At 36.9% G+C, this 22,807-nt stretch overlaps 1 protein-coding gene across 1 annotated transcript in view; it reads right to left on the bottom strand.

Moving 5' to 3' along the window:
* Positions 1–1,255: 1,255 nt before the first annotated feature.
* Positions 1,256–22,807, bottom strand: part of LOC140158749 (aldehyde dehydrogenase 1A1-like) — a 55,905-nt gene continuing 34,353 nt past the window's right edge. The window contains exons 9-14 of the mRNA XM_072181956.1: positions 20,341–20,525; positions 19,634–19,792; positions 16,579–16,736; positions 3,789–3,863; positions 2,388–2,427; positions 1,256–1,404 (exon numbers count right to left, since the gene is read on the bottom strand). Coding sequence (XP_072038057.1) covers positions 1,372–1,404; positions 2,388–2,427; positions 3,789–3,863; positions 16,579–16,736; positions 19,634–19,792; positions 20,341–20,525 — 650 coding nt within the window. The 3' untranslated portion in view covers positions 1,256–1,371. The remainder of the gene's footprint in view (positions 1,405–2,387; positions 2,428–3,788; positions 3,864–16,578; positions 16,737–19,633; positions 19,793–20,340; positions 20,526–22,807) is intronic.

Here is a 22,807-nt window from a genome sequence, read left to right as displayed (position 1 = left end):
ATTGACTTAAAATGTAACATGGCTTGTTTCAGCTAGACTTAAAATGTACTAGGGGTACTACACCCCTGCCCAATTTTGTGCCTATTTTTGCATTTTTCTCAAAAATTATAGAGCATTGGTGACAAGTAAGATATGTATATTATAGGGGCAAGGACTACAACTGCTACACTGGAAATTTTATTTCAGCACAGACAACAGTTGTGGAGTTACAGTCAAAAATGAGGGAAACCACTATTTGATCAATAAATCAATAACTACTTGCCTTGAGTTGCTGAATTTTCAGTGCAGTAGTTGTAGTCCTTGCCCCTATAATATACATATCTTACTTGTCACCAATGCGCTATAATTTTTGAGAAAAACATAAAAATAAGCAAAAAATTGGCTAGGGGTGTAGTACCCCCTTAAACCCAAACAAATTGTTTCCACTTGACTTTCCCAACTTCTATCTGTTGAAGCACCCCTTTCAATGCACAATGATTTTTACCTTGTTTCACAATACTACATGTGACCTAATTGAATCTGGCTCTATTTCTATATTTGACATGTACCAATTGGCTTCTTTGAATGAGTGACATTAAAATACCAACACGTGCTATAAGTTTGCAAAGTGGGTCAGTACTTCAAGTGTTACCTTACCACTTTTAAAGGGACATTCAGCGATATACATTCAGATATGCATCAATCTCAAACTACACAAAGTCATTTTTTTTGCACTTGCAATATTGACTTTTTTAGTACCTACTGCAATGAATAGATAGGCAGACACTACAGCTGTAAAGAGGGCCATATCTTAAATATGCCCAGGCATAAGAATTCTGTGCAAATCCAATAGGGATGGTATCTGAAAAACGGACATAATCTTTTCTTCATATATTACTGCTATTTCTGAAAAGAAAATGGTTTAAGGGTATTTTCCCTGACTTATCAACCAGTCTGAAAATTTGACCATTTTTTTGCCCTTGCCGTATCGTTTAAAGTCAGTTTAAGTGACATTTGAACTGAACACATATATCACTCACTCAAAGAAGCCAGATGCAGTGTATTCAACCCTGAATACCCATACCCATGCAGGGCTTGAAATAAGCAGGAGCAAGGGGCAAATTTACCCCTGCTAAAAGGCAAAATGCCCCTAGTTCTAAAACAGAACTGTGTGTATTTGTATAGACCAGGGGCAATATTTACACAAAAACACCCAAAATTGCTCCTGGATCTTAAATCCTTATTTCAAGCCCTGTACCCATGGCTTGTAATACAATAAAAATACCCAGTTACACATTGACAATTTCTATAATAAACTTGATTCCAATGTTTTTGATGAGTTGATTATCTGCTCTGTCCCAAATCACAATGGTGATAAACTGGTGACACGCTTTAAGAGTTCTTCTGTGGAATCTTCACAATCACCTGTAATCAAAAGACACAATATTATATAATCAATTTGTATCTACAGAAATGGGAGGATGAGTCTGGCAGGTGTTGATCTAGAGTAATTCAAAAGAGGGTGCACTCTTAAACGATCTACTCATTTTTGAACAGAAACTTGTCAAATGTGACAAGGGAAACTGTTCGGATGGGGATACAACAGATTTCTCTACAAAATTAAACAGCTATTCTCATCAAAATGACAAGAAAATCATCAAATTTGATTTAAAAATACTAATAGGTTCTTATCAAAATGAATAAGTTCTTATCCAAAATTGACCCAAAAAAAAGGGAAGAAATTTGAATAGTTTGCCTTGTCAGATAGGGACTGTACAGAATCTTGTCAAAATGAAATGGGTAATCGTGTCAAATAATGGATTGGAGATCTCGTCAATTTGAATAGTTACTTGTTAAAATACAGAAACATTCATTTTGATAAGATTGTCAGTTCAAAGTGACAATAAATTATACCTAATCAAAATGAACAGTATATCTCGTCAAAAATAAATGAGTAGGGGTTCTTTAAAAAAAAATTTTTATACCTGGGAACATTATACTGGCTGCAGAGGCATAACCAGCAGCAGGCAAGGGGGAAAGAATGCAGTCAATGCACCCTTTAGAAAATATATTTTTGGTTGAAATCAGGATGGAAAGATTTACATTTTATTTTAAACCGGCCCTTTTGGACCCTGTATACCAACTGGGACATACTTGGGCTTTTCCCCCTCTGAATAACTAAGCTGGCTACAGGCCCAATTGGTTGCGATGTTGAGCTTAGTAGATTCAGGAAACTGAAAAGTCTCCTATCACTCAATAACCTACAATGCTCTTAGTCTACTATCAGCTTTTAATATGTGTTGAGGCACTTGTTAAAAAACTTTCATGGGCACATTGAAACTAACAATTTTTCATATGAAACATCACAACAAATCAAACCCATAAATATTGGCATCATTTTTACTTACTGTCTTGACTTCATAGTACTCATGTAGTGCTGCCTCTCCCCTGGTAAGGGTTTAAAGAAAAAAACATTTCACTCAGTTATCAACATTATCTTTATTCGAACTCATTACATCAAGACAAACATTCTTAGAGAATATCTATGAACATTTTTATAACAATGAACAGCGACAACAGATCATTAATGGGTGTCGCTTATAAATGATAATGATAAAAAATTGGATAGATTGAGCCCATATTTATTGGTCGAGCTATGAGTTTAGAAATATTGGACGAGACGTAGTCGAGTCCAATATTTTAAAATTCATAGCGTGACTAAAAAATATTGGGCGTAAAGCATCCAATTTTATCATTATTATGTTAAGGATCCAATATTTTCACACACTTGGACTCATCAAAACATAATAATGATAAAACAGTTCCCTTCTCTTGATTTTTTCCCCTTACTTTTATGTCTTCCTGTTTCCCCTCTTCTTGTTATCTTCTCCTTTTTCTGCTCCATTTAGGGCTGCTACTGACTTTTTAGTGGATGTAGAATATTCGATGTAACACGTCATCGTTATTTAATCTATTCCAATTCTATTTCCAGTAATGGGCTGTGTAATAATTATGAGGGGGTAAGATTTCAAACGGCCCCCTCTCGCCTGCTAAAATCGTCGCCCCCCTTCGACCGCCAAAAATCTTTGGCCCCTAATGTTGAACTTCTAATGAATGTTTGATAAATTAAAATTGATAATATATTTCCACCAGACATTCTACATAACATATTATCGATTTACATCATCAAACATTTGTTAGAAGTTATAGAATGGGAATATATTAAATAACAAAGACATGTTACATCAAATATTCTATATTGAATTCTCAGAGTCTGTATAGCCCTTTATCTTCCAAATTACCATCACAAGTTTCGGTTATTCCTTCATGTAATTTTACACGAAATTAGGGTTAGGGTTAGGGTTAGAGTTAGGGTTAGTTTAGGGTTAGGATTAGGGTTAGGATTAGGGTTAGGATTAGGGTTAGGGTTAGGATTAGGGTTATGATTAGGATTAGGCTTAGGGTTAGGATTAGGGTTAGAGTTAGGATTAGATTACACGAAATAATTACATGAAGGATCGACCCAAGTTTCTGCATTTTCCAGACAGGCAACTTGGCAACTGCTCACCCTGTCCTCACTCGTCTATGACACTCAATTGGCTATTGAATTTTTGAATTCCAACCAAATCGAACAGTTAAAATTTGTTCAGGTCTATAACCATTTTCATCCACAAAAAGTGGAAAAGGTGTAGAAGATTTTGGAATTCCAAATAAAAGTATATACTAAATTGTACAAATTCAACTGGATTGTAAAAATTGCAACAATAACAATTATATGTAAAATAATTGCTAATAATAAAGATACTTACAATTCCCGTCCATTGCCTGACATTTTGTATCCACCAAATGGAGTCTGGGCACTGGACATGTTGTAGTTATTGATCCTGCATAAAATAAACAAGAAACAAACAAATACTGTTTACTAGTTACCATAACATTGTTGTTCATGTAACAAAAGCTATTAGAGAACCCTTGTTTTTTCAAGAGAAATCAGCTCTAACAAACTATAATTGGTAGCAAGAATGCATATTTGACATCTTCCAATATGAATTGATTAAACAGTGATCCAAGCACTATATTCAAACAATTCACTCTTTTCTCTTGCAAATTACAACTTTACATGCTTTGTAAGCCATACAGCTAAAATAATCAACACCATCCTGATATCAGGGTTCCTGGCAATTTTGAGAGTGGTGAAAATGGTAAGATGAAAATTAAATTCAAAAATTAGAAACAATCCCATAAATTTCTTTTCAGCAAGAGTGATGTCCATTTGTTCTGCATTGGGCCCCCTCTTGGCTGTCTATGGGCCCTAAGGGGGCTGTCATTTTCTTTGGCAGAGGGTGGGTCATGAATATACTGGGGGGTCATAGAATTTTTAGACCAAAAATAGGGGGGGGGTATAATTTTTTACACCAAAATTAGGGGGGGTATAGAATTATTAAGGGCTGGTGACCAAAAATGCTCCGGTCACCAACATATTCATGACCCACCCCCTTCCGAAGAAAATGACATCCCCCTAAAGTAGGCCATTGGTGTGGCTCTTGGACCCCACCTGTTAGAGATTCCATGTCATGAATGTAAATGTCAAAGTGTCAAAAGATGCACCTCATGATCTCAGAGAGGAAATATATAAAAGATCTATAGTTGGACTAAACACCATTTTATTTAGCAAAAAAGTAAATGTTGAATCCTGAAATCTAGTAACTAATCATTTTTGTTTTTCTATATACAACATAAATTGCCATTAATACATCATATACTGGATTGGAAATATAATAAGCATTGCATATACAAGGAGGCTACAATGAGTTGATTGAGTTCATGCTTTATGATACTACAGTCAATTGGTAGATGCATACAGTGCCATACATAAATGCAATATGAGCAGGGCAATTACGTTATATTTTACAACACATAATAATTTAGAACTATACATATATCTCTAGCTAGCTGAAAAAGTGAAGCACTTTCAAGCAAATTATATTATGTTAAAACACAACAAAAGCATGTGAGTGAAACTGAAAGTAAATTATTATGGGACACTATAATCTATAGATACTATGGAGGGACTGTTAAAATTGCTGTGTAATCACACCATATCAGGCGAGTCAGGCATTAACATAGAGATTTGCATACTTTGTATACATTATATTGTTTAAATGTGGGTAAACGGCCAAGTACACAAGACAAAAAAATTGCTATCTCATTCTGCAACTATCACATATATTTCAATGTTATACTTATACAGGTATAAGACTTTATTTTTAGCAAGAGAGCAAACATGCACCTATTTGGTTACATTCCTACAAGTTCATTGTATCTTGTGTAAATAGAAATATGCATTTTATATTTCATGTCATAGAAACACAACATCATGAACATGTGCAGATGTAAAACAGCAAATTTGTGTTGGACCTGCAATGATCTGTAGAACTTAATAACAAAACTGCTAATGCATAGGTACTTTGTAACTTGTTGCAAGCGTCCTCTGATCTCAGGCAGAGTTGGTTAATTTTTGTGAGAATCTGATTAAAACGAAATAGCAATTTGCTTCATTTTAGTGGGCATTTTACCTCATTTGTTAGGGTTGAAATTAAAAGGGGACAATGTGATCAGCGGAAACTAACATTTAAATAGAAATGTATTCTAAATGCAAATCGTACATTATTGCTTTAATACATAATACTATCCACCCACAGCAGCTGTAGGGGGTATCCCATCATGCATTGCAGTCTATCTGCTTGCTCCATAACAAATACATACAAAACATTAGTAAGAGCCGCTTAAATATTGAGTGCTATGGATAGTTTCACAATACTTTAGAGATCATATATTTTCAAACAAAATTCTAAGCTCCTCTGATATAAGCGAGTAATTGTAAGTTGAAGTAGGGATTTTGTGTAGGGCCTACACTTTCTATGGCATGTGCAGTTCTACTATGGTACCGCAGAGCATGATGGGATACACCTATCAGCTGCTGTGCTATCCACTTATATACGAATTCAGAGTCATAATTCAGGTAAATCAGCAGAGGCTGTGATTTGACAATTCCAATTATGCAATAAAAATCTTATACAAATTTTCATTCAAAATACAAAATATGATGATGTAAATCTTGAATAAATCGTGTTAAAATTAGAAGTAAATCAACGTTATTTGACTCAAACAACTCAATCCTAACAGGTATAAAAGGCACTTAAAGTTATTTAAAATCATAAAACACTTCAAACATACAGATTAGATTTGTCCACAATTAATAAAATTGGATTTTAAACCACCAATTTTTATTTTAAAAAACCACCAAAACCAACAAACATTTGATCCAGATCAGTGATGCGATTGTAATCAGACAACCAGGCTTGATCTTGTACTCTGATTTGGGCATTATCTTGCAGAGTGGACTGATCTATTTCTTTTATTGACATAACCATTAACCAAGACTATTACACTATTCAGATAACAAGACAAAGGGAACAAAAGGACCAAGTAAACACAAATAATCTGTCTGAGCAAACAACTTGTTTGTATGATTAACAAGTTTGTATATCCTTGATATGCAATGAATGGCACATATGATCGTGATCAATCATGGTCTATTTTGGGGGGGGCAGGCTTGTCTGTATTCTCCCCGTTCACGGCTCCACTATATACGCTGGCGAAGTTACGTAATAATTGGATTAACTACCATAGCAATAGGTGAAAACAATTTTTTAATATACCGCGCTGCACTGATACGTTCACGGCGGAACCATATCATGTTGATCACTTGCACCTGTAAGATTAGTATCTTTGAAAAGACCAGTATTGTATTCAGTCTATGATTGCAGACATACACAGGTGATGAGTGTAGTGAAGCGCGATATGTTAAAAAATTGTTTTCACCTATTGCTATGGTAATTAATCTGATAAATTACGTAACTTCGTCAGCGTATTGGGTAGAGCCTCCAACTGACAAAAGAATAAAACATATGATGTCAAGCCGATGTGCACATCATTCAGTGAACATCGCTAGTGTGCATTTAAAAGCCATGAAATGCATAGTAATGATGTGCACATTGGCGTGACATCAAATGATGACATGTCAGTTCTACTAGCAAAGGCTTATGGGATTTACCGAAAGGGTCACTAATGTAACTGTACACAATGTGACATGACAGGTTTATGGTTCAATTCCCATTCATGCATGCTGCCAGTTAGAGGCTCTACCCTCAAATTTGAGTGAATGGTGCAAATTGCAAAGCACAATGTTGCAAACTTTAATCACTTGTTGATCAGGAAAGAAGGCTTAAATTGTGGCTGATGGTCATTTGTTTAGCAGGTGCTAAAAAGTGGGAAATGCCACCCAGAGCACTTATGTGACGTAGGGGTGTTAAGGGGGATGTGCCCACCCAGTGCACAATCTCCTTTCCCCAGATTCTGGGAAAAAGTCTGACACTTTTTTAACATGTACGTTTCTCAGTCGGTAACCCATTGAGTTGATAAATGAGGGCAGCAGTCTAGTTAGCAGTGCTCCTAAACCCGGGTCCTTAACTTCAGTTCACATAGTTCAGACGGCCAAAAGTTTGAAAGTTTATGGTAATCAGAAGGGTAAATGTACAACCAAATGTAGAATTCTGGTCTGATCAAGTTGTCTTATCAATTGAGTAAATATTGACTTAGATCTGACCATTAAAGTTATTAAGCAATAGCATACACGTGTACACACACCAAGCCTTGATTTAAGTTTGCTGGAGTAACTCCAACTAAAACAAAGCTATCAGTGCATAGTTTAAATACTGGTACATGTATGTTACAACAGCAGTGGCAAATTAATAACTGAATAATTAAAATCAATTGAAAGATTACTAAAATCAGTATCTAAATCTCACCAGCTGTTAATTAGTGAATAATTTGCCAATGTATGGTAATATCATTTTATATAAATGCAAATAAAATGTGAAGGAGTTATGAAAAATACAAAGAGCATGACAATAATTATCATGCACAGATATCAGCAGTGGCGTAGCTGCCGGGGGGCAAAAAATTGCCTATTTGGGCCCCCGCCCCCTCAGACCCTGCGCCCCCTGGCGCTATTTGGGCCCCGCCCCCTAGCGAAGGAAAAAAAGGGAAAAAGGAGAGAGAGAGGAAAAGAGAAGGGGAAAAGAAGGGGGAGATAGGGAGAGGAGGGGAAAAGAGATGGGGAATCCATACGATATGCAATACCATACGATTATTGTCAATAAGCCTGGCAAAAATTGTCTATTTGGGCCCCCGCCCCTAGTGCGGGGAAAAAAGAGAAAGGATAGAGAGAGAGGAAAAAGATGGGGAAGAGAAGGGAAAGAGAAAGAGGGAATCCATAGGCCTACGATATGTAGGGCCACACGATTATTATCAATATACTCGACAATATACTTGTAATGACTTCTTGAAGACAAAGAAATATAAATCTTTTGAAATGCTAATTGCACAAAAGCACCTATAGGAACAGTATATTGACTAAAACAATAAAATGGTCAACCCAAAAAGAAAAGTAAAAAAAGGTGGTCAAGAAGGCTGTGTCCGACATGTTTCTTGTAGCATGCCCCAATCGAAAATGTTCAGTATCGACACAAAATTGGCCGATTAAGTCATTTACCGTTGAGCTATTTCAAACTTGGGGCCGGATTTACGATTAGACCAGATGGGTACCGGGTCCAGGCCCCTAAAATAGCCTAAGGTATGTTCCCCAAAACACCATGTTTTGGACCGAAATATGGTAACATTGCTAAATTTTGCGCGCTTTTTACGTAAAATTTACCTTCATTTTGGGCTAAAATTGTCTGAAATTGGAAATTTTTAGCAAGAATTATGGCCAAAATTCATTTCTATTAAGACCAAATTAGTAATAAAACAAAGCAAATTTTTCTCAGTAATAACCCGGTTTACCATTTTCTCTCTTGGACAACTGTATTGCCAAATTTAAACGTATTTACCTTTGTTTTGTTTTTTTTCTTTGATATATTTGAAAGTGTACTTTTCTTTGAAAGTACACTTTCTTTTCGATGGGGGTGCGTCGCACCACTCGCATCTACCCCCATTTTCGTTTGGTGGATTTGGGCCCCCGCCCCATACAGGCTTGCCCCCCCCTGGAAAAAATCCCAGCTACGCCACTGGGTATCAGTCAGTCCTTCATATCCAACAAATTCTTAACCCTTCTATAGACTCTATCGAATGAACCAACCGGAACGGTAGAACCATTGCAATGGTACCCATGTTGGTGGACATGTAGTTCGGTGTCAGAGGGACTGGTTTTTTGTTCAATTCCACAGCCATTCATACCTATCACCTGTTTTATTGTATTATCATGTGAAGAGGAGGCTTCTTGGTGGACAGAATTTTATTTTTAAACGATGAGTAACATAGTATTTGATAGGGTGTAAAATGAACACCAAAAGACTTTAACATTTTTACCACTTTCTAAATCTACAAAGAAAAACAGAGAAATTTTACTTTAAATGACAAGATGCAATTTACCCAAACAGCCATACCATAAAAACTTGATAGTTAGCATATGTGCTTACTATCGAGCGCCTTTGAAAACATGAAATTGTACCAAAGTCTGGTGCTTTACCAAATGAGCTAATGATGTTGAGACAAAAATTTGCAGGTTTACTTGTTCGTAGTGTATCAATGATTTGTTCAAAACCCTTTACAGTTTTGTGGATGTGGCACTTCATGTTTGCATGTTTTAAAAGCGCTCGATAGTAAGCACATATTAATGCTACTATCAAATTATTACGGTAATGTATGTCATAATTGCCTTACAAGATATCTTTATTTTTTCATGTGCTGTTACATAATTTCCCTTATTATGTTTGTGGCAGTCTTAACACACACCTCTGAAAATATGTGTGACCAAATTTAATGAGGGTCCATTGCTTCAAACGAAGAACATTATAAGGGTCTGATTTATACAGCCATACCATTTCCCAGGTGTGTGCAAAGCAAACATGCAAACATCCAACAAACTTGTACATTAGACATCTATATTAAATTTACTTCCAGATTACAATTGACCATGGATAGAAGGTCCAATCTGATACTCAAACATCCAAGACAATATTTAACTCTATACCAATATATTGACACAAGTGATCATAAAACACACTCTAATGAGATGCACAGCCATATCATGATCATGTTTGACCTTTGCACATCTTTTGAGATGGTTCTCAAACAACCAGACATTGCCATTGGTTCAAGTGAATACATGCATAAGCATTCTTGAATATACACCAAATCAAAACATAAACTAGACATATTCACAACTCCTTAGAATACCCCTGAAATTTGTTAATGCATCTTTAGCAATTGGACTATTCTAGTTGAAATCTATATACCCCCTATGGAAGACATGACCTTAATCCCCACACAGGGGGTGTAATTTCAAATGGAGTCACTCATTCAGGTAACCTTGTTTGAAACTGTCACCCCCTTTGTGGGAAATTAAGATTGTGTCTTCCATAGAGGGTGTATAGATTTTATCTGGAATAACCCATTTAGTACCTATACAAATTGAATAATATAATGTTCATAATCACTGTTGTTCATAATAAAAGTAGACATTTTCTAAATAGTATAAACTTTTTAGCAAACTAAAAACCATATAGAACCAGGGTAATGCCTACATATTTTCCCAATATTTCCTCAATACTTTAATTTCCATGTTATTTAATTCCCATTACTAATTGACATGTTTTACAATACATGGCATTTTCCATACCAGGTAGGAAACTTGATAATGTAGTTTATATTGTAGTGTTGGGACATGAGCATTTCATGTCTAATATTTTAGCTGGTAAACATGGGAGGGTATTCTAAAGCTTAGCAGGATCTAAATCATACAGGGAAAACAGCATACAAAGCTACTCAATCAAGCAAGGTAAGTCAGCAACATTGACAATTTACTTAGAGATAGAAATCAAGTTATTCCCATCTTCCAAGCATATCAGATATTATACTTGCCTTGAGAGGTTGTTAGTTTGACTGTCTTCAGACTGCTCAGGTTAGTCACTGTGTATGTTCGGACACGACAGGACACAATGGGTTCCAATTACCCACCGCTTTATAGAGGTTGTACCAATACCCATTGTAGACCGAAGAAACACTTTTAGTTTAATATGGAGATATTTCAACAGACCACCAATTTTCAAGAAATTAACTTTCTTGTTCAAAATTTTTAAAAAGATTTTTAAAAGTAAACTTTGTCATTATGAAAAATGATCAATGTTCATACATGTATGAAGACTTTTTTGTAGAAAATTTTGCTTCAGTTATTGTATGGACTTGCTGTACGCTATTAAATGTTATTTCACTCCAGAAAAATGATTTCAATTCCAATCCAATTCAATTCTTCATTGCTCATTTCAATTCCAATCCAATTCATGCCCGAGCCAAATCATTTTTATTCCAATTCAAATGCATTGAAATGAAAATCACCCAAAATTCATTTCAATTCAATTTAAATTTCAATGCATTGAATTAGCATTTATGTAACCACAAGTGAATGGATCCATCAAGTTTTGTTACTCAAATCAAATATCCAAGATTTGCTTGTCATAACTAGGTTTATTACAAGCTACAGTGAATTTTATTTGACTGAATCCAACTCGCTTCTGATTGGTCAGCATTTCCGATGTCTTCTGATTGGTTTGATTAGTATTTTTGCCCGCCCACATTTTGTCCTTTGAAATACGATCACAAACTGATGCGTTGATTCAAATGAAATTCTTAATTTAGTACACTGCATTGAAATGGGAAAAATATCATGTACAAATTAGGCCTATCACTTGGCTTTGACAAGCACATTTGACAATGCAATGTAAGTATACTATCGAAGAAGTGATCGATTCCTCTCAATTTGAACTAAACAGTACACAGAATTTAGAGTGAAAATGTTTCACCATTATTGTCAACCTGCTATGATAATGCCCAAGTCATTTTTGTAATTTGAGTACAAAGTACAAAATATGGTTCAAGCATGGTTTTAAACATATTTATTCACCAATCTTTGCTGCACTAGAACAAATGCTACCGAGAGATTACATAAATAATGAATGCTTGAACCATATTTTGTACTTTGTTCTCAAAATTACAGTAAATGACGTACGCAGTTATCATAGCATACTAGCTCAGACTGATGAACTATTTTCAATTATCCTAGCAGGGTGACAATATTGGTTTCTTTCTTAATTCTCCCAGAAATTTTCAATATAAGTACAGTAATAAATAATCAAAAACTGACAATATTTTACATTTGAACTGTGAAATCTTTGATTCACTTCACATCAGCTGTACTATTTTCAAGAAGACTATAATAATCTGGCTCATCTCAAGTTTCGGGACAAAAACTATTCACCAGTGATGAAAATATTAAGCACTGATATAATTTCCTGAAACTGCTTTAACAAATCCTGAAAATATGTATTTCCATATACTTTGTACAGCGAAGATCCAAGCAAAATGTCCTGAAATCAGGAAGATTTACATCCCTGAATCACACTGACGAATAATAGAGAGATCCGCAAAAAAAGGGTCAGAATGATGTTGGATTGTATTGTATTCTATGTTGGATTTTGCAGTGGTAGATTAGAATTGTTTACCCTAACCTAATCCTTTGGGGTGTATTATACACATGTGTATAAGGATGATTTGTCCAAACAATAACACTGGCGACACAACAGCAAAAAAGTACCGACTCCAATCTGCCACTGCGAAACCCAACAATGCATTACTCTCATCTTGAGACAAGACACTATAGCAATGAAGCTTTCTGATGGTCTAAGGGAAAATCAATGTTCTAATCATAGATTTTGTGTATGTTTCTTCTTATATCATTGAATAACAAACATCAATTTTGGTACGTTTAAGAATTTTCCATCAAACTGCCCTCAATTCTCTTACTGGACCTTCATTTTTTTCTGCAGCACAAATTTGACTAATTCAATCAAAAAAATCCATATCATTTTTTCCTCCCGCCTATCATTTTGGCTGCAAGTGTTTAGATGAATACTTGATGGACCATGCAATATGGTTTGCAATATACATGGTTATAAAATATTTATTTCAGGCTCGTAAACTGCATATATTTTCTCAACTCTTAAATGTCTATTCACATATTCATTATAAAATACAGCAGCAGCTGGTATAACACCTGATATTCTGTATAGCATAAACACTGTCAATTGTAAAGCCTAACTCTAGGATAAAATTTGAAAACACTACAGATGTTTTTTCCCAGCATAGTGTAGAAAATTACACGGATCCTGTATTGGCTTGTTAGGCTATCACTTTTTAATTTTATTGGGATCTATAGTGATGATTTTAAAATTAGGAGACAAGAACTGAGTTGGAATTTAATATAGTCCAACCTCTTTATCTGTCCATGATGGGACCAAGCATTGGCCGGATAAGGGAAAATCTGGATAAATGAATTATGTATAATTCTGCATTGAATGTCCAAAGTGCTAAGTGCTTTGGGACACCAGACGATGAAATATGGGTAATACATGGTACACTGGCAGATGACATATGAATGCAACATTTATGTCTTTCGTAATGCATCAGAGCATGTAAGCTGTGATTTATAGTGAATTAATGCATACCACTTGTTGAGAGCGAAATTATACAAAATAATGCACACATACTGAGGTGCTAATGTGTCTAATGCAAAAGCCCAGCAGGGGGAGTACATTAGAAGCATCAACGTCTCAGTTCAAGCATTATAATATTATTTCCTATGAAGATCACACAGGTGGATAACAGATAGATCCAGAACAAGGGAGGTTGGATAATATTCTAGATGCTGAGATTCAAGTGCTTTTAAGGAACTACTTGTAGAGCAACATTTGTGGTATTTATATTCAATCTGACAATATGGAATGTACATGTAAAATCAAATCATTTTAACCAGAACAATAGCACTCTTGTGTGATAAATGCTTATCGAATCTGAAGACATTGTCGGTTAGATGACAGCAGCCTCCTTTGGGCACATTAAACTTACTAATTAGGCTATACTTGGGAAAGGAAAATTTACAAAACATATTGAAAATAAACGATTTTATCTAAAATCTCAATATAAACTTTTTATTACTTCAACTACATTTGTTAAAGTTTAAGCTTAATTCTGTTGTTCATTAATTTAGTACTCGGAAAGTCACATTATTCTGGTTTCCCGGGTGACTCCAATATCCCCAGTCAGGTCTTTTTTATGTGATGAACAGTGAACTACAATACACAGGATGCAAAAAAATAAGGCACCCTTAGATTGGCAGATCACATTTTTCAGCAATTGGTAGTCACATGACTCCATTTTGCAACCAGAGTGTTGTCGGGGATGTAAGTAGCTGTTGAAAAAACAACAACCCTGAAATGGTGCGAGCGAAGTGAGTAAGCTGAACGCTGGATCAGAGTACTATCTTTTTAGCGAACACTAGGGATTGGGGAATAGGGTATGAGGGTATCAACCCACTACAAATTGAGACACATAGCATTTTGTTGTAAATAAGGATGGGTTAATTTAATTTTGTAAGCACTGCAAGAGAGGTCAAACCTGAACTCAAACATGCAACATACAAAGATCCTAAGTGGCCCCACTTACTGAGAAACAAGATACGGTTAAATAAATAAATAAAATGTTGTTTGATTTAACATGCACTTCAGCTAGGCATGACCTAATTATCAACACACTTCAACAATTATTCCACTGCCATTAGCAGTGGCGGATTTAGAGGGGGGCGCATCCGGCGCGCGCCCCCTCTATTTTTTGCAAATCGGCGCTTGACTCTGTGTATTTTTGCAGAGCGGCGCCTGACTTGGTGTGGGCGCCAAGCCGTGGCGGCGGCGGTGTTGGCTCGGCGCCCCCTCTATTGAAAATTCCTGGATCCGCCCCTGATTAGGATATATCAGAATCATTTCTGCTTCACCAAGTCTGCAACTGATGCGCAGGTTCTCTTAGTGACTTAGATTGTGGAGTGACACAATTGGGAATTAAGCTATCTTGCTCAAGAACATGCAACCTTTCGAACCCGCAACCTTTCGATTATGAAGCTTGCGCCCTAACCATTGGGCCAACATGCTTCCTGTGATTAATTACATGGATCCAGCGATAAATACATGTACATGTAGTCCTTGTGGACACACCCAATCAATTTAAGAGAAGTCATACCTTACTGTGTTCAAGAAGTATGTGTGTATGTATGACATACTTTGCTGGTTACATTGGTGGATCTGAGCATAAACTAATTTTTCTTGTTTAATTCACAATGGTAACAAACATAATATGAATCTTATAATTACTACCATTAAAGCTAAGCCTTCTTAAGATATTTTAGACTGCGATACCTCATAGCCACATGTATAATACCATGGGCAACTTGCATATGGATGGTCACAAATGGGTGAACTAAAAAAAGTATACCTTCTTTTTTTTTAGTGAAGTCCAAATATTGTGTGACAATTCAGCATAAGCATTACACAGGTTTGCACATATAGTATTTCAGTCCCAGGACTTCCTTGCCTATTGACCCTTTGTGTGTGCGTACGTCTGTCAAACGTGTGCTTTGATTACCACATACACTTTGCAAAAGCCTTCTGGCACGTTACTAGAAATACGCAAGAAATAAAAATGCAGTTTTTGCGCATGCGTTTGCAGGCCCGGAGTACCTCATTTTGGTAGCAAGATGGCAGATCTGTGCAAAGGTCAAATAGTGCATCAATATCACAACTTTTAGTCCCAGAAAGGGATCAACATGTTTGTATACCTTTATGAAATTCTAATAAGGATAATAAAATCATGGTGAAAAATACTCAAAAGGGTATCAAAAATTCACATTTCTTTCAACATAGGTCCTAGAGAGAATTATTCAAAATGGGTACTTGTGCATATCTGTAAGTCCTACAAAAATGTAATTTGCTCCATTTGTTTAGAGCCACTTCTGACACCCTTTGCATGAGTATGAAAGAACAAGCAGGATCCATGACCCCTCCTGTCCAAAGTAACGCTGGTGAGAAACAACTGTTTTGTCACCCTAACTCAGAGATGCCAACATTTACATCCTGGAATCAGGGAGATTTCCTACAGCAATAGAGATTTTCAAAAGTGTGTGCAGCTTAAATGGCTACAAAAATTTTCAGAATGAGGGAGAGTCTTAAATTTGGCTGTCAAAATGTGATACATTAAATGCGGTTTCAGGGAACCCCTTGCATAATCAGGGAGACTTGGCATCTCTGCTAACTAAATGACTCACTATATAACCTGATCACACCCAAAGGACTATTCCAGTTGAAATCCACACTACCCCTGTGATAGAGTTTGGAAATATCTTCCACGGGGGGGGGGGGGGGGGGTTTTTCAAATGTAATTAGTCAGGGTTAATCATTTTGAAACCCATACTCCCCCTGTATTTTGGCTTTACCTATATATTTCCCAACTTGAGTGAGTATTTCAAATGGAAGTTACCTAGCTGTCTATTCTATTTGAAACTCATACTCCCTCTGTGGCAGACTTTAGCTAAATCTTCCACAGGGGTAGTGTGGATTTTAAATGGATAGCCCAAACACATCACAAATCACTTACCAGACTGTTCCAGCCCGTACACTGTTAGATATAGTAAGGGCTTTGTCGATATCTTTAGAGAACACTGCAGCAGCTAATCCATATTGTGTATCATTGGCTCTCTCAATCACCTCTTCCAGTGTCTTGAATTTGAAGATGGTCTGCACTGGTCCAAAAATCTATATGTACAAAAAGTGGAAAAGATGTGAATTGATATCAAATCTCAATGCTTTCTTTCTACATATGTAGCTGTCTTTCTTGCATAATCGGGCATATCACCAAGTATAAGTCTCAATGCTTTCTTTCTACATGTATGTAGCTGTCTTTCTTGCATAATCGTGCATATCACCAAGTATAAGTGCCAATGCTTTCTTTCTACATGTATGTAGCTGTCTTTCTTGCATAACCATGATAGCTATAGTGAGTCTTGTTGACAGTTGTGAGCAATGCCAATCCCATGTTGGATTTTGCAGTGGCATATTTGAATCAGTGCGTTTATGTGGTTGCATCGCCAGCATCCAGAAAATTGCCCTTCTACATGCGTGCATATGTACTGCGGGATTAGTTGGCGAGCAAGATTAAAAACTGTCACTGCGAAATTTAAAAAGTGTTACTCAACTTGAGATGAGACACAGTACTAATAAACAATATCAACATTGAATTCCTCAGCCGTTTCACAGTTTTAAGTACTGGGCTATGCAATAGGAACATAATTCACATTATAAATAGTTCATGCCACATATTGGAGTTGATGTCCTGGCTTGCTGGATGCATGTTCATAGGAAATCTGAGCTTTTATTTTTAAGATCGAGAGTGAATTTGTTTTTTGGAGAGGAAGTGGTGTGTGCTCCAAGGATCACCATTTGATTTTTATCTTTGTTCTGGAGATGTATTTGCAGTGAAGGTAGGGGTAGTAGACAGTGCCATTGCCAAATTGTGTCCTTATTTAGAGATTTATTTTTTTCTAGGCTATTTTATTAAATAGGCTTTCTTATTTCCCTATTGACTTGTGTATAGGCTTGGTTGAGGCCAACAGTCTTTGGCCTTTAATCCAGCTGCATAAATTTGTAGCCATGTGGCGAAGTATTGCCACATGGTCATGGAGACCTGAAGGAGGATTCATACTCAGAACCTGACTCAAAGTATGCTAGCCCTAGGTATGTCAGCTAGTGATTTAGAAGAGGGGAATAAGAGAGTAATTCCCCAATGGGGTGTGAGCGTTTGTCCTTTGAGGTAATGATGAGTCAGGCACAGAACCCGACACAAGATGAAATTTCTCAATAGGGCAGTAATGTGATGTTGATGAGTGGCTTATCCAGTAATGTAAGTGCTAAGCCTAGAGGGAAAAATAGAAGATGTAGATATACAAGGTCTACCTCTGACACTGAAGTACAAAAGTAATGTTCATGTAGCTGTTGAAAAGGGGCATTTGGCGGTGATACTAAAATCTGATATTTCTTTGGCCAAGGTAGCTAATGCACTGAAACGAGGTTGGTACAAACTATGCTACAATGGTCACAAAACATATGACTGGGGTGTCGCGGGTACTTGTCATAATTCAGCCCAAGCCAACAAGCTAAAATCCATTAGTAGGTTAGGTAAGTGGGCAGTTCAGGCTGAGTTTCCCAAAAGCGAGGTTCAATGGAAGGGTGTTATTTCTGTTATTCCTTTGGACGTTAGTGAGGTGGAAATTGTTGAGGTATGCAAGGAGGTGATTGAGGCTAAGAGATTAAAAACAAAAAGGAATGGTAGTTTGGAAGATTCTATGTCAGTGTGTCTTACATTCAACAAGAAGGTTATGCCTGGTGAAGTCATGTTGGGGTTTGAAGTGTTCCCAGTGAGACGATATGTAACACAGGTTTACAGTGCTTGAAGTATTCATTCATTCCTCGCACCACAGTAGATTGGGAACGCACTACCCGAAACAATAACAACAATTCCAGACAGGAAGAAATTCAAGGAAGTAGTATTATAAAACTACAAAGCAACCAACAACTAAAATCAGCAGTATAGCACCACCTGCTTGTTTGACCCCTTTTAGGGGCATTAGGCAGTGCCAAACCAGAACCAGAATCAGAGAAGAAAATAAAATACAACAGATTAAGGCATATCAGGGAAATGTCGTATTCGGAAGCAGTGAGGTGCGTGAAAGAGACAATATACGTGCCTCCCTTGTTACAAGTTAAAAAAAACCCCAAATGCACATTCACAACAATCTACTTACAAACAGAGTGATGTTAAAACACCAGAGCCTGTCCAGCAAATCAAACAAACCTAAAATTGTACAAATGAAATGTATGATCAAGATATCAATGGCCCCAAAATATTCATATCTGTAAGGTTGCAAAAGATGTTGGTGAAAAGGAACATGCCCTTGAAGCATTAATCACTGGTCTTATCAAAGTGGAGAAGTCAGGGTTAAATCAGACTGGTATTTCTGGTGATGGCAGCTCAGAGGAGGTTGTGGGATTTTTGCCAAAAAGGGTTTGGCTGTTTCAGTTGTGGATGTTGGTGATTTGGATATTGAATATGAAATTGTTGAAATCTGTGCTGAAGATGGGAGGAGAAAAATAATTTGTGTTGTCAATGTACACAATCTGTGCAAAAGTCTGCAGGAAAATTTTCTTAATCCTATACTGGATAAAATAAATAGCAATGTTTTTACTTGTGGTGACCTGTATGGTCACAGTTCCTTATGAAGCTGCCAACACTCATTGTGATGAAACTTTTAAGTCTTCATGTAATGACGATTTAACATATCCTTTCCAAGTACACTTGGTATATATTTTTTTGTCACGGGTGATTTAAATTGAGTAGACTCATTATTTAGGTTAATCTGACTGGTCAATATATTTAATTGTTATTTCCATTTGTGAGATTTTTTTCAAGCAAATAAGAACTGTTTTTTTGAAGTATTTATTACATTTTGTTGCATGACATTATTCTGTCTCTCTGTTGTTCACATTATTTGCTGAATGGCTTTTACTTAGTGGTTTATCCATAACCATCATGGTTCCTTTTACTAATAATGCCTATATCAAATAGTCACTCAAACCTTTAAAATCTTTATACTAACCTCCTCCCTGGCAATTCTCATGTTATCAGTGACATCAGAGAACACAGTAGACTCAATAAACCATCCATCCTTTTGTTTACCACCACACTGCAGCTTGGCCCCCTCTTTCTTACCAGCCTCAATCAGTTCCATGATCTTGTCAAATTGTTCCTGATCAATCTGTATGAATGTAAGAATGGACATTAGAAGGTAACTTTTAAGTAGTAATGTTTGTATTGCTAAATAAATTCAATCAATATAGGTTAGTAATTGCCCAGAAGGAAGGAAAAAAAAAGGTACCAAAAAAGTACACAAGGGCTAATTTTCGCAGAATCTATTTAAAATAATCCCCAGTCCCTCAGCTTTTTACACTATTCCTTTTATAAACTCATTCTCTGCAACTCTTTAATACATACACTACCAGATTTCTATTGCTGCCACTCCCAGAGGTACACTGCTACCCAGCTACTTCATTGGTACTCCAGAGTACACACATCGGAATTGTATGTACAATACACACACTGGTACTGGATTGGTACTGCACTGGTACTAGAGTAGCTACAAAGTAGCTGGGCAGCGTGTACCTTGGGGTCGGCAGCAATAGGAATCTGGTAGTGTACCTGTGGTCCATTGTCATTCTTGTCATCATACAGATCACCAACAACCCCAGTCTCGCCATTTTTAAAACTTTTTATAAACTCATTCTAATGAAATTCTTTGATGCATACCTGTGGTCCATTTTCAGTCTTGTCATCATACGGATTACCAACAACCCTAGTCTTGGCTCTCTCTACACTCTTCTTCACAAACTCATCATAGATTCCTTCCTGGACATATGTCCTGGATCCAGCACAGCAACACTCTCCCATATTGAAGAACAGGGCTTCATGAGCCTCCTCAACTGCATAATCCACTGAGAAAAAGAAAAACAGAAAAAATATATGAAGTAACTAGAGAAACATTGATAAAAGGTCTATTGCAGTGCATACATGTGCATAGATCCATACTGAAGTATTAATGTCTATAGTGTAGTTGACTACAAATAATTATCTTGAAGCACATCAACCATCAACCACAACTGAATTACCTTCATGGTTTTTATAAATAGTGAATTGTGGTAGATGGTAACAGGCCTTGCCATTTCAGGTGAGCGATCACTATCGCTCACCACCACTCGCCCAATATCAATTTCTAGCGAGCGATTTTCCACTCGCCATAGACACTAAATATCGCTCACTGTGAGTCACCCAAAATTAAATCCATATTAGACATTACAGTTTCAGCACTCTTTTATGTATTAATCATAGAAATTAGCCCTAATCCTTGAAAACGTAAACAGAGGGTGTCAGAATCAGAACAACCATAGTGTTTCATATTATATGGTATGAATAATCTTTCAGACCTCAACGCGATCACATCTAGTCAGTGTCATAACAACAATACTGAGCGGAAAGACAGCAACACTCTTAGGGCCTATACCATCATACTAGAGAGTGATTCAACTACTCGCCTAGCATCATGCTAGTGAGCGATTAACCATTCGCCTTTAAAATCTAGACGGCAAGGCCTGTGGTAAGGTGGAGTAAAAGGAGCTAAGAACTGATCTTATACCCATATTAAATGCTATCCACATTTTCCTTGAGTAAAATGTAAAAATACAAAAATTGGGATACCATATTCCACAATATATTCTATGGCCAAGGCTCAGAGCTTTCCCATCTCCTGCAAGGCTAGTAGAAAACTGATACTACAAATATCAGCTCACATGATCACAAATTATTACTTTATTAAATTGAATAAAATACTAAACAAAATCCTCTATTGTGTATTTGGTTATGCTAATCAAACAATTTTTAATGCCTTAGTGTCAACAAATGACAACATCATAGTCATACCGCACATGGGGTGACAGATCATTTGCAATCGCAGCTCCACGTCTATGGAATGAACTGCCTATTATTATACCCGCATGCGAAGCATGGACGGGTATATTGCCATTCTGTGGTTTCTTCTCCATCTCCTTCTCCTCCTTCTCCTTCTCCTATCAAACACATCATTCTGTCAAGGCTAGCGCTAAAACTACAAGAGCCCCAGAGCCCATATGTGGTACACTTATGGGCCCTACCCCGTAGATGTGCCTTTTGCCCATCTCGACCCCAGAGGTCAAAGGTCACGGCCCCAGGGGCCCAAAGGTAAAAAACACTAACCAAGCTGTTTCTCATCAGATGAAGCAGCCTCAGGGCCCTGAGTTGGTACACTGATAGCCTTAGGGGTACTCTATAAATACAAGTATACATGCGCCCCATATGTTATATATTATGGGCCCCAGGGGCCCAAATGTTAAAAATAAGGGGCAACAGATTGACAAGCCTAGCTCTAAAGCTACAAGGGCACTAGGGCTCATATGTTGCACATGTATAAACCCTAAATTGTAGATGTGCCTTTTGCCCATTTTGGCCCCAGATGTACAAGGCTAGAGGCCCCAGGGGCCCAAACGTTAAAACAAAGGGCCGGCCGTTTCTCAGCAAATAAAGTAGCTACAGGGCTCAGATTTAGTACACAGATAGGTCTTTAGTATTATATTGTCATATGTATATATGAACCCCATATGTCACATAATATGGGCCCCTGGGCCCCAAACGCTAAAACATAGGGCCGGCCGTTACTCTGTAAATAATGCAGCTTTAGGGCTCAGAGTTAGTACACAGATTGCACCTGAAAATCACATTGTTATATGTACATGTGAGTCCCATATAATTACATTATATGGGCCCCAGGGCCCCAAACGCTAAAACATAGGGCCGGCCGTTACTCAGTAAATAAAGCATCTACAGTACCCAGCTTGCGTCTACTGATATCACTGGAGAATTAAACTTCAACATATGTCCATTGGCCTCATAAGTCAAATATTATGGGCCTCATGGCCCCATATGTTAAAAGGGCCGGCCGTTTCTCATCAAATAAAGCAGCTTCCGGGCTCAAAATTTGTACACAGTAGCACCTGAGAATTATATTTTTACGAACACTCACATACCCCCACCCCACACACGTAGGACTAAACAGACATATCCGTATTATAATTATTAATATAATAATTGGAAATACCAGCGTGAAGCGTTAAGGCTGTTCCAGTTAAATTACATACTATTGGCTGTTCCATTCAATTTACATACTCCCTCTGAAATGGTCCCAAAA

This window comes from Amphiura filiformis, chromosome 8 (genome assembly GCF_039555335.1).
Source record: "Amphiura filiformis chromosome 8, Afil_fr2py, whole genome shotgun sequence".
Lineage (NCBI taxonomy): Eukaryota > Metazoa > Echinodermata > Ophiuroidea > Amphilepidida > Amphiuridae > Amphiura > Amphiura filiformis.
The sequence above is the reverse complement of the archived record's forward strand: the minus strand, read 5'-3'. Positions and strand labels throughout refer to the sequence as shown.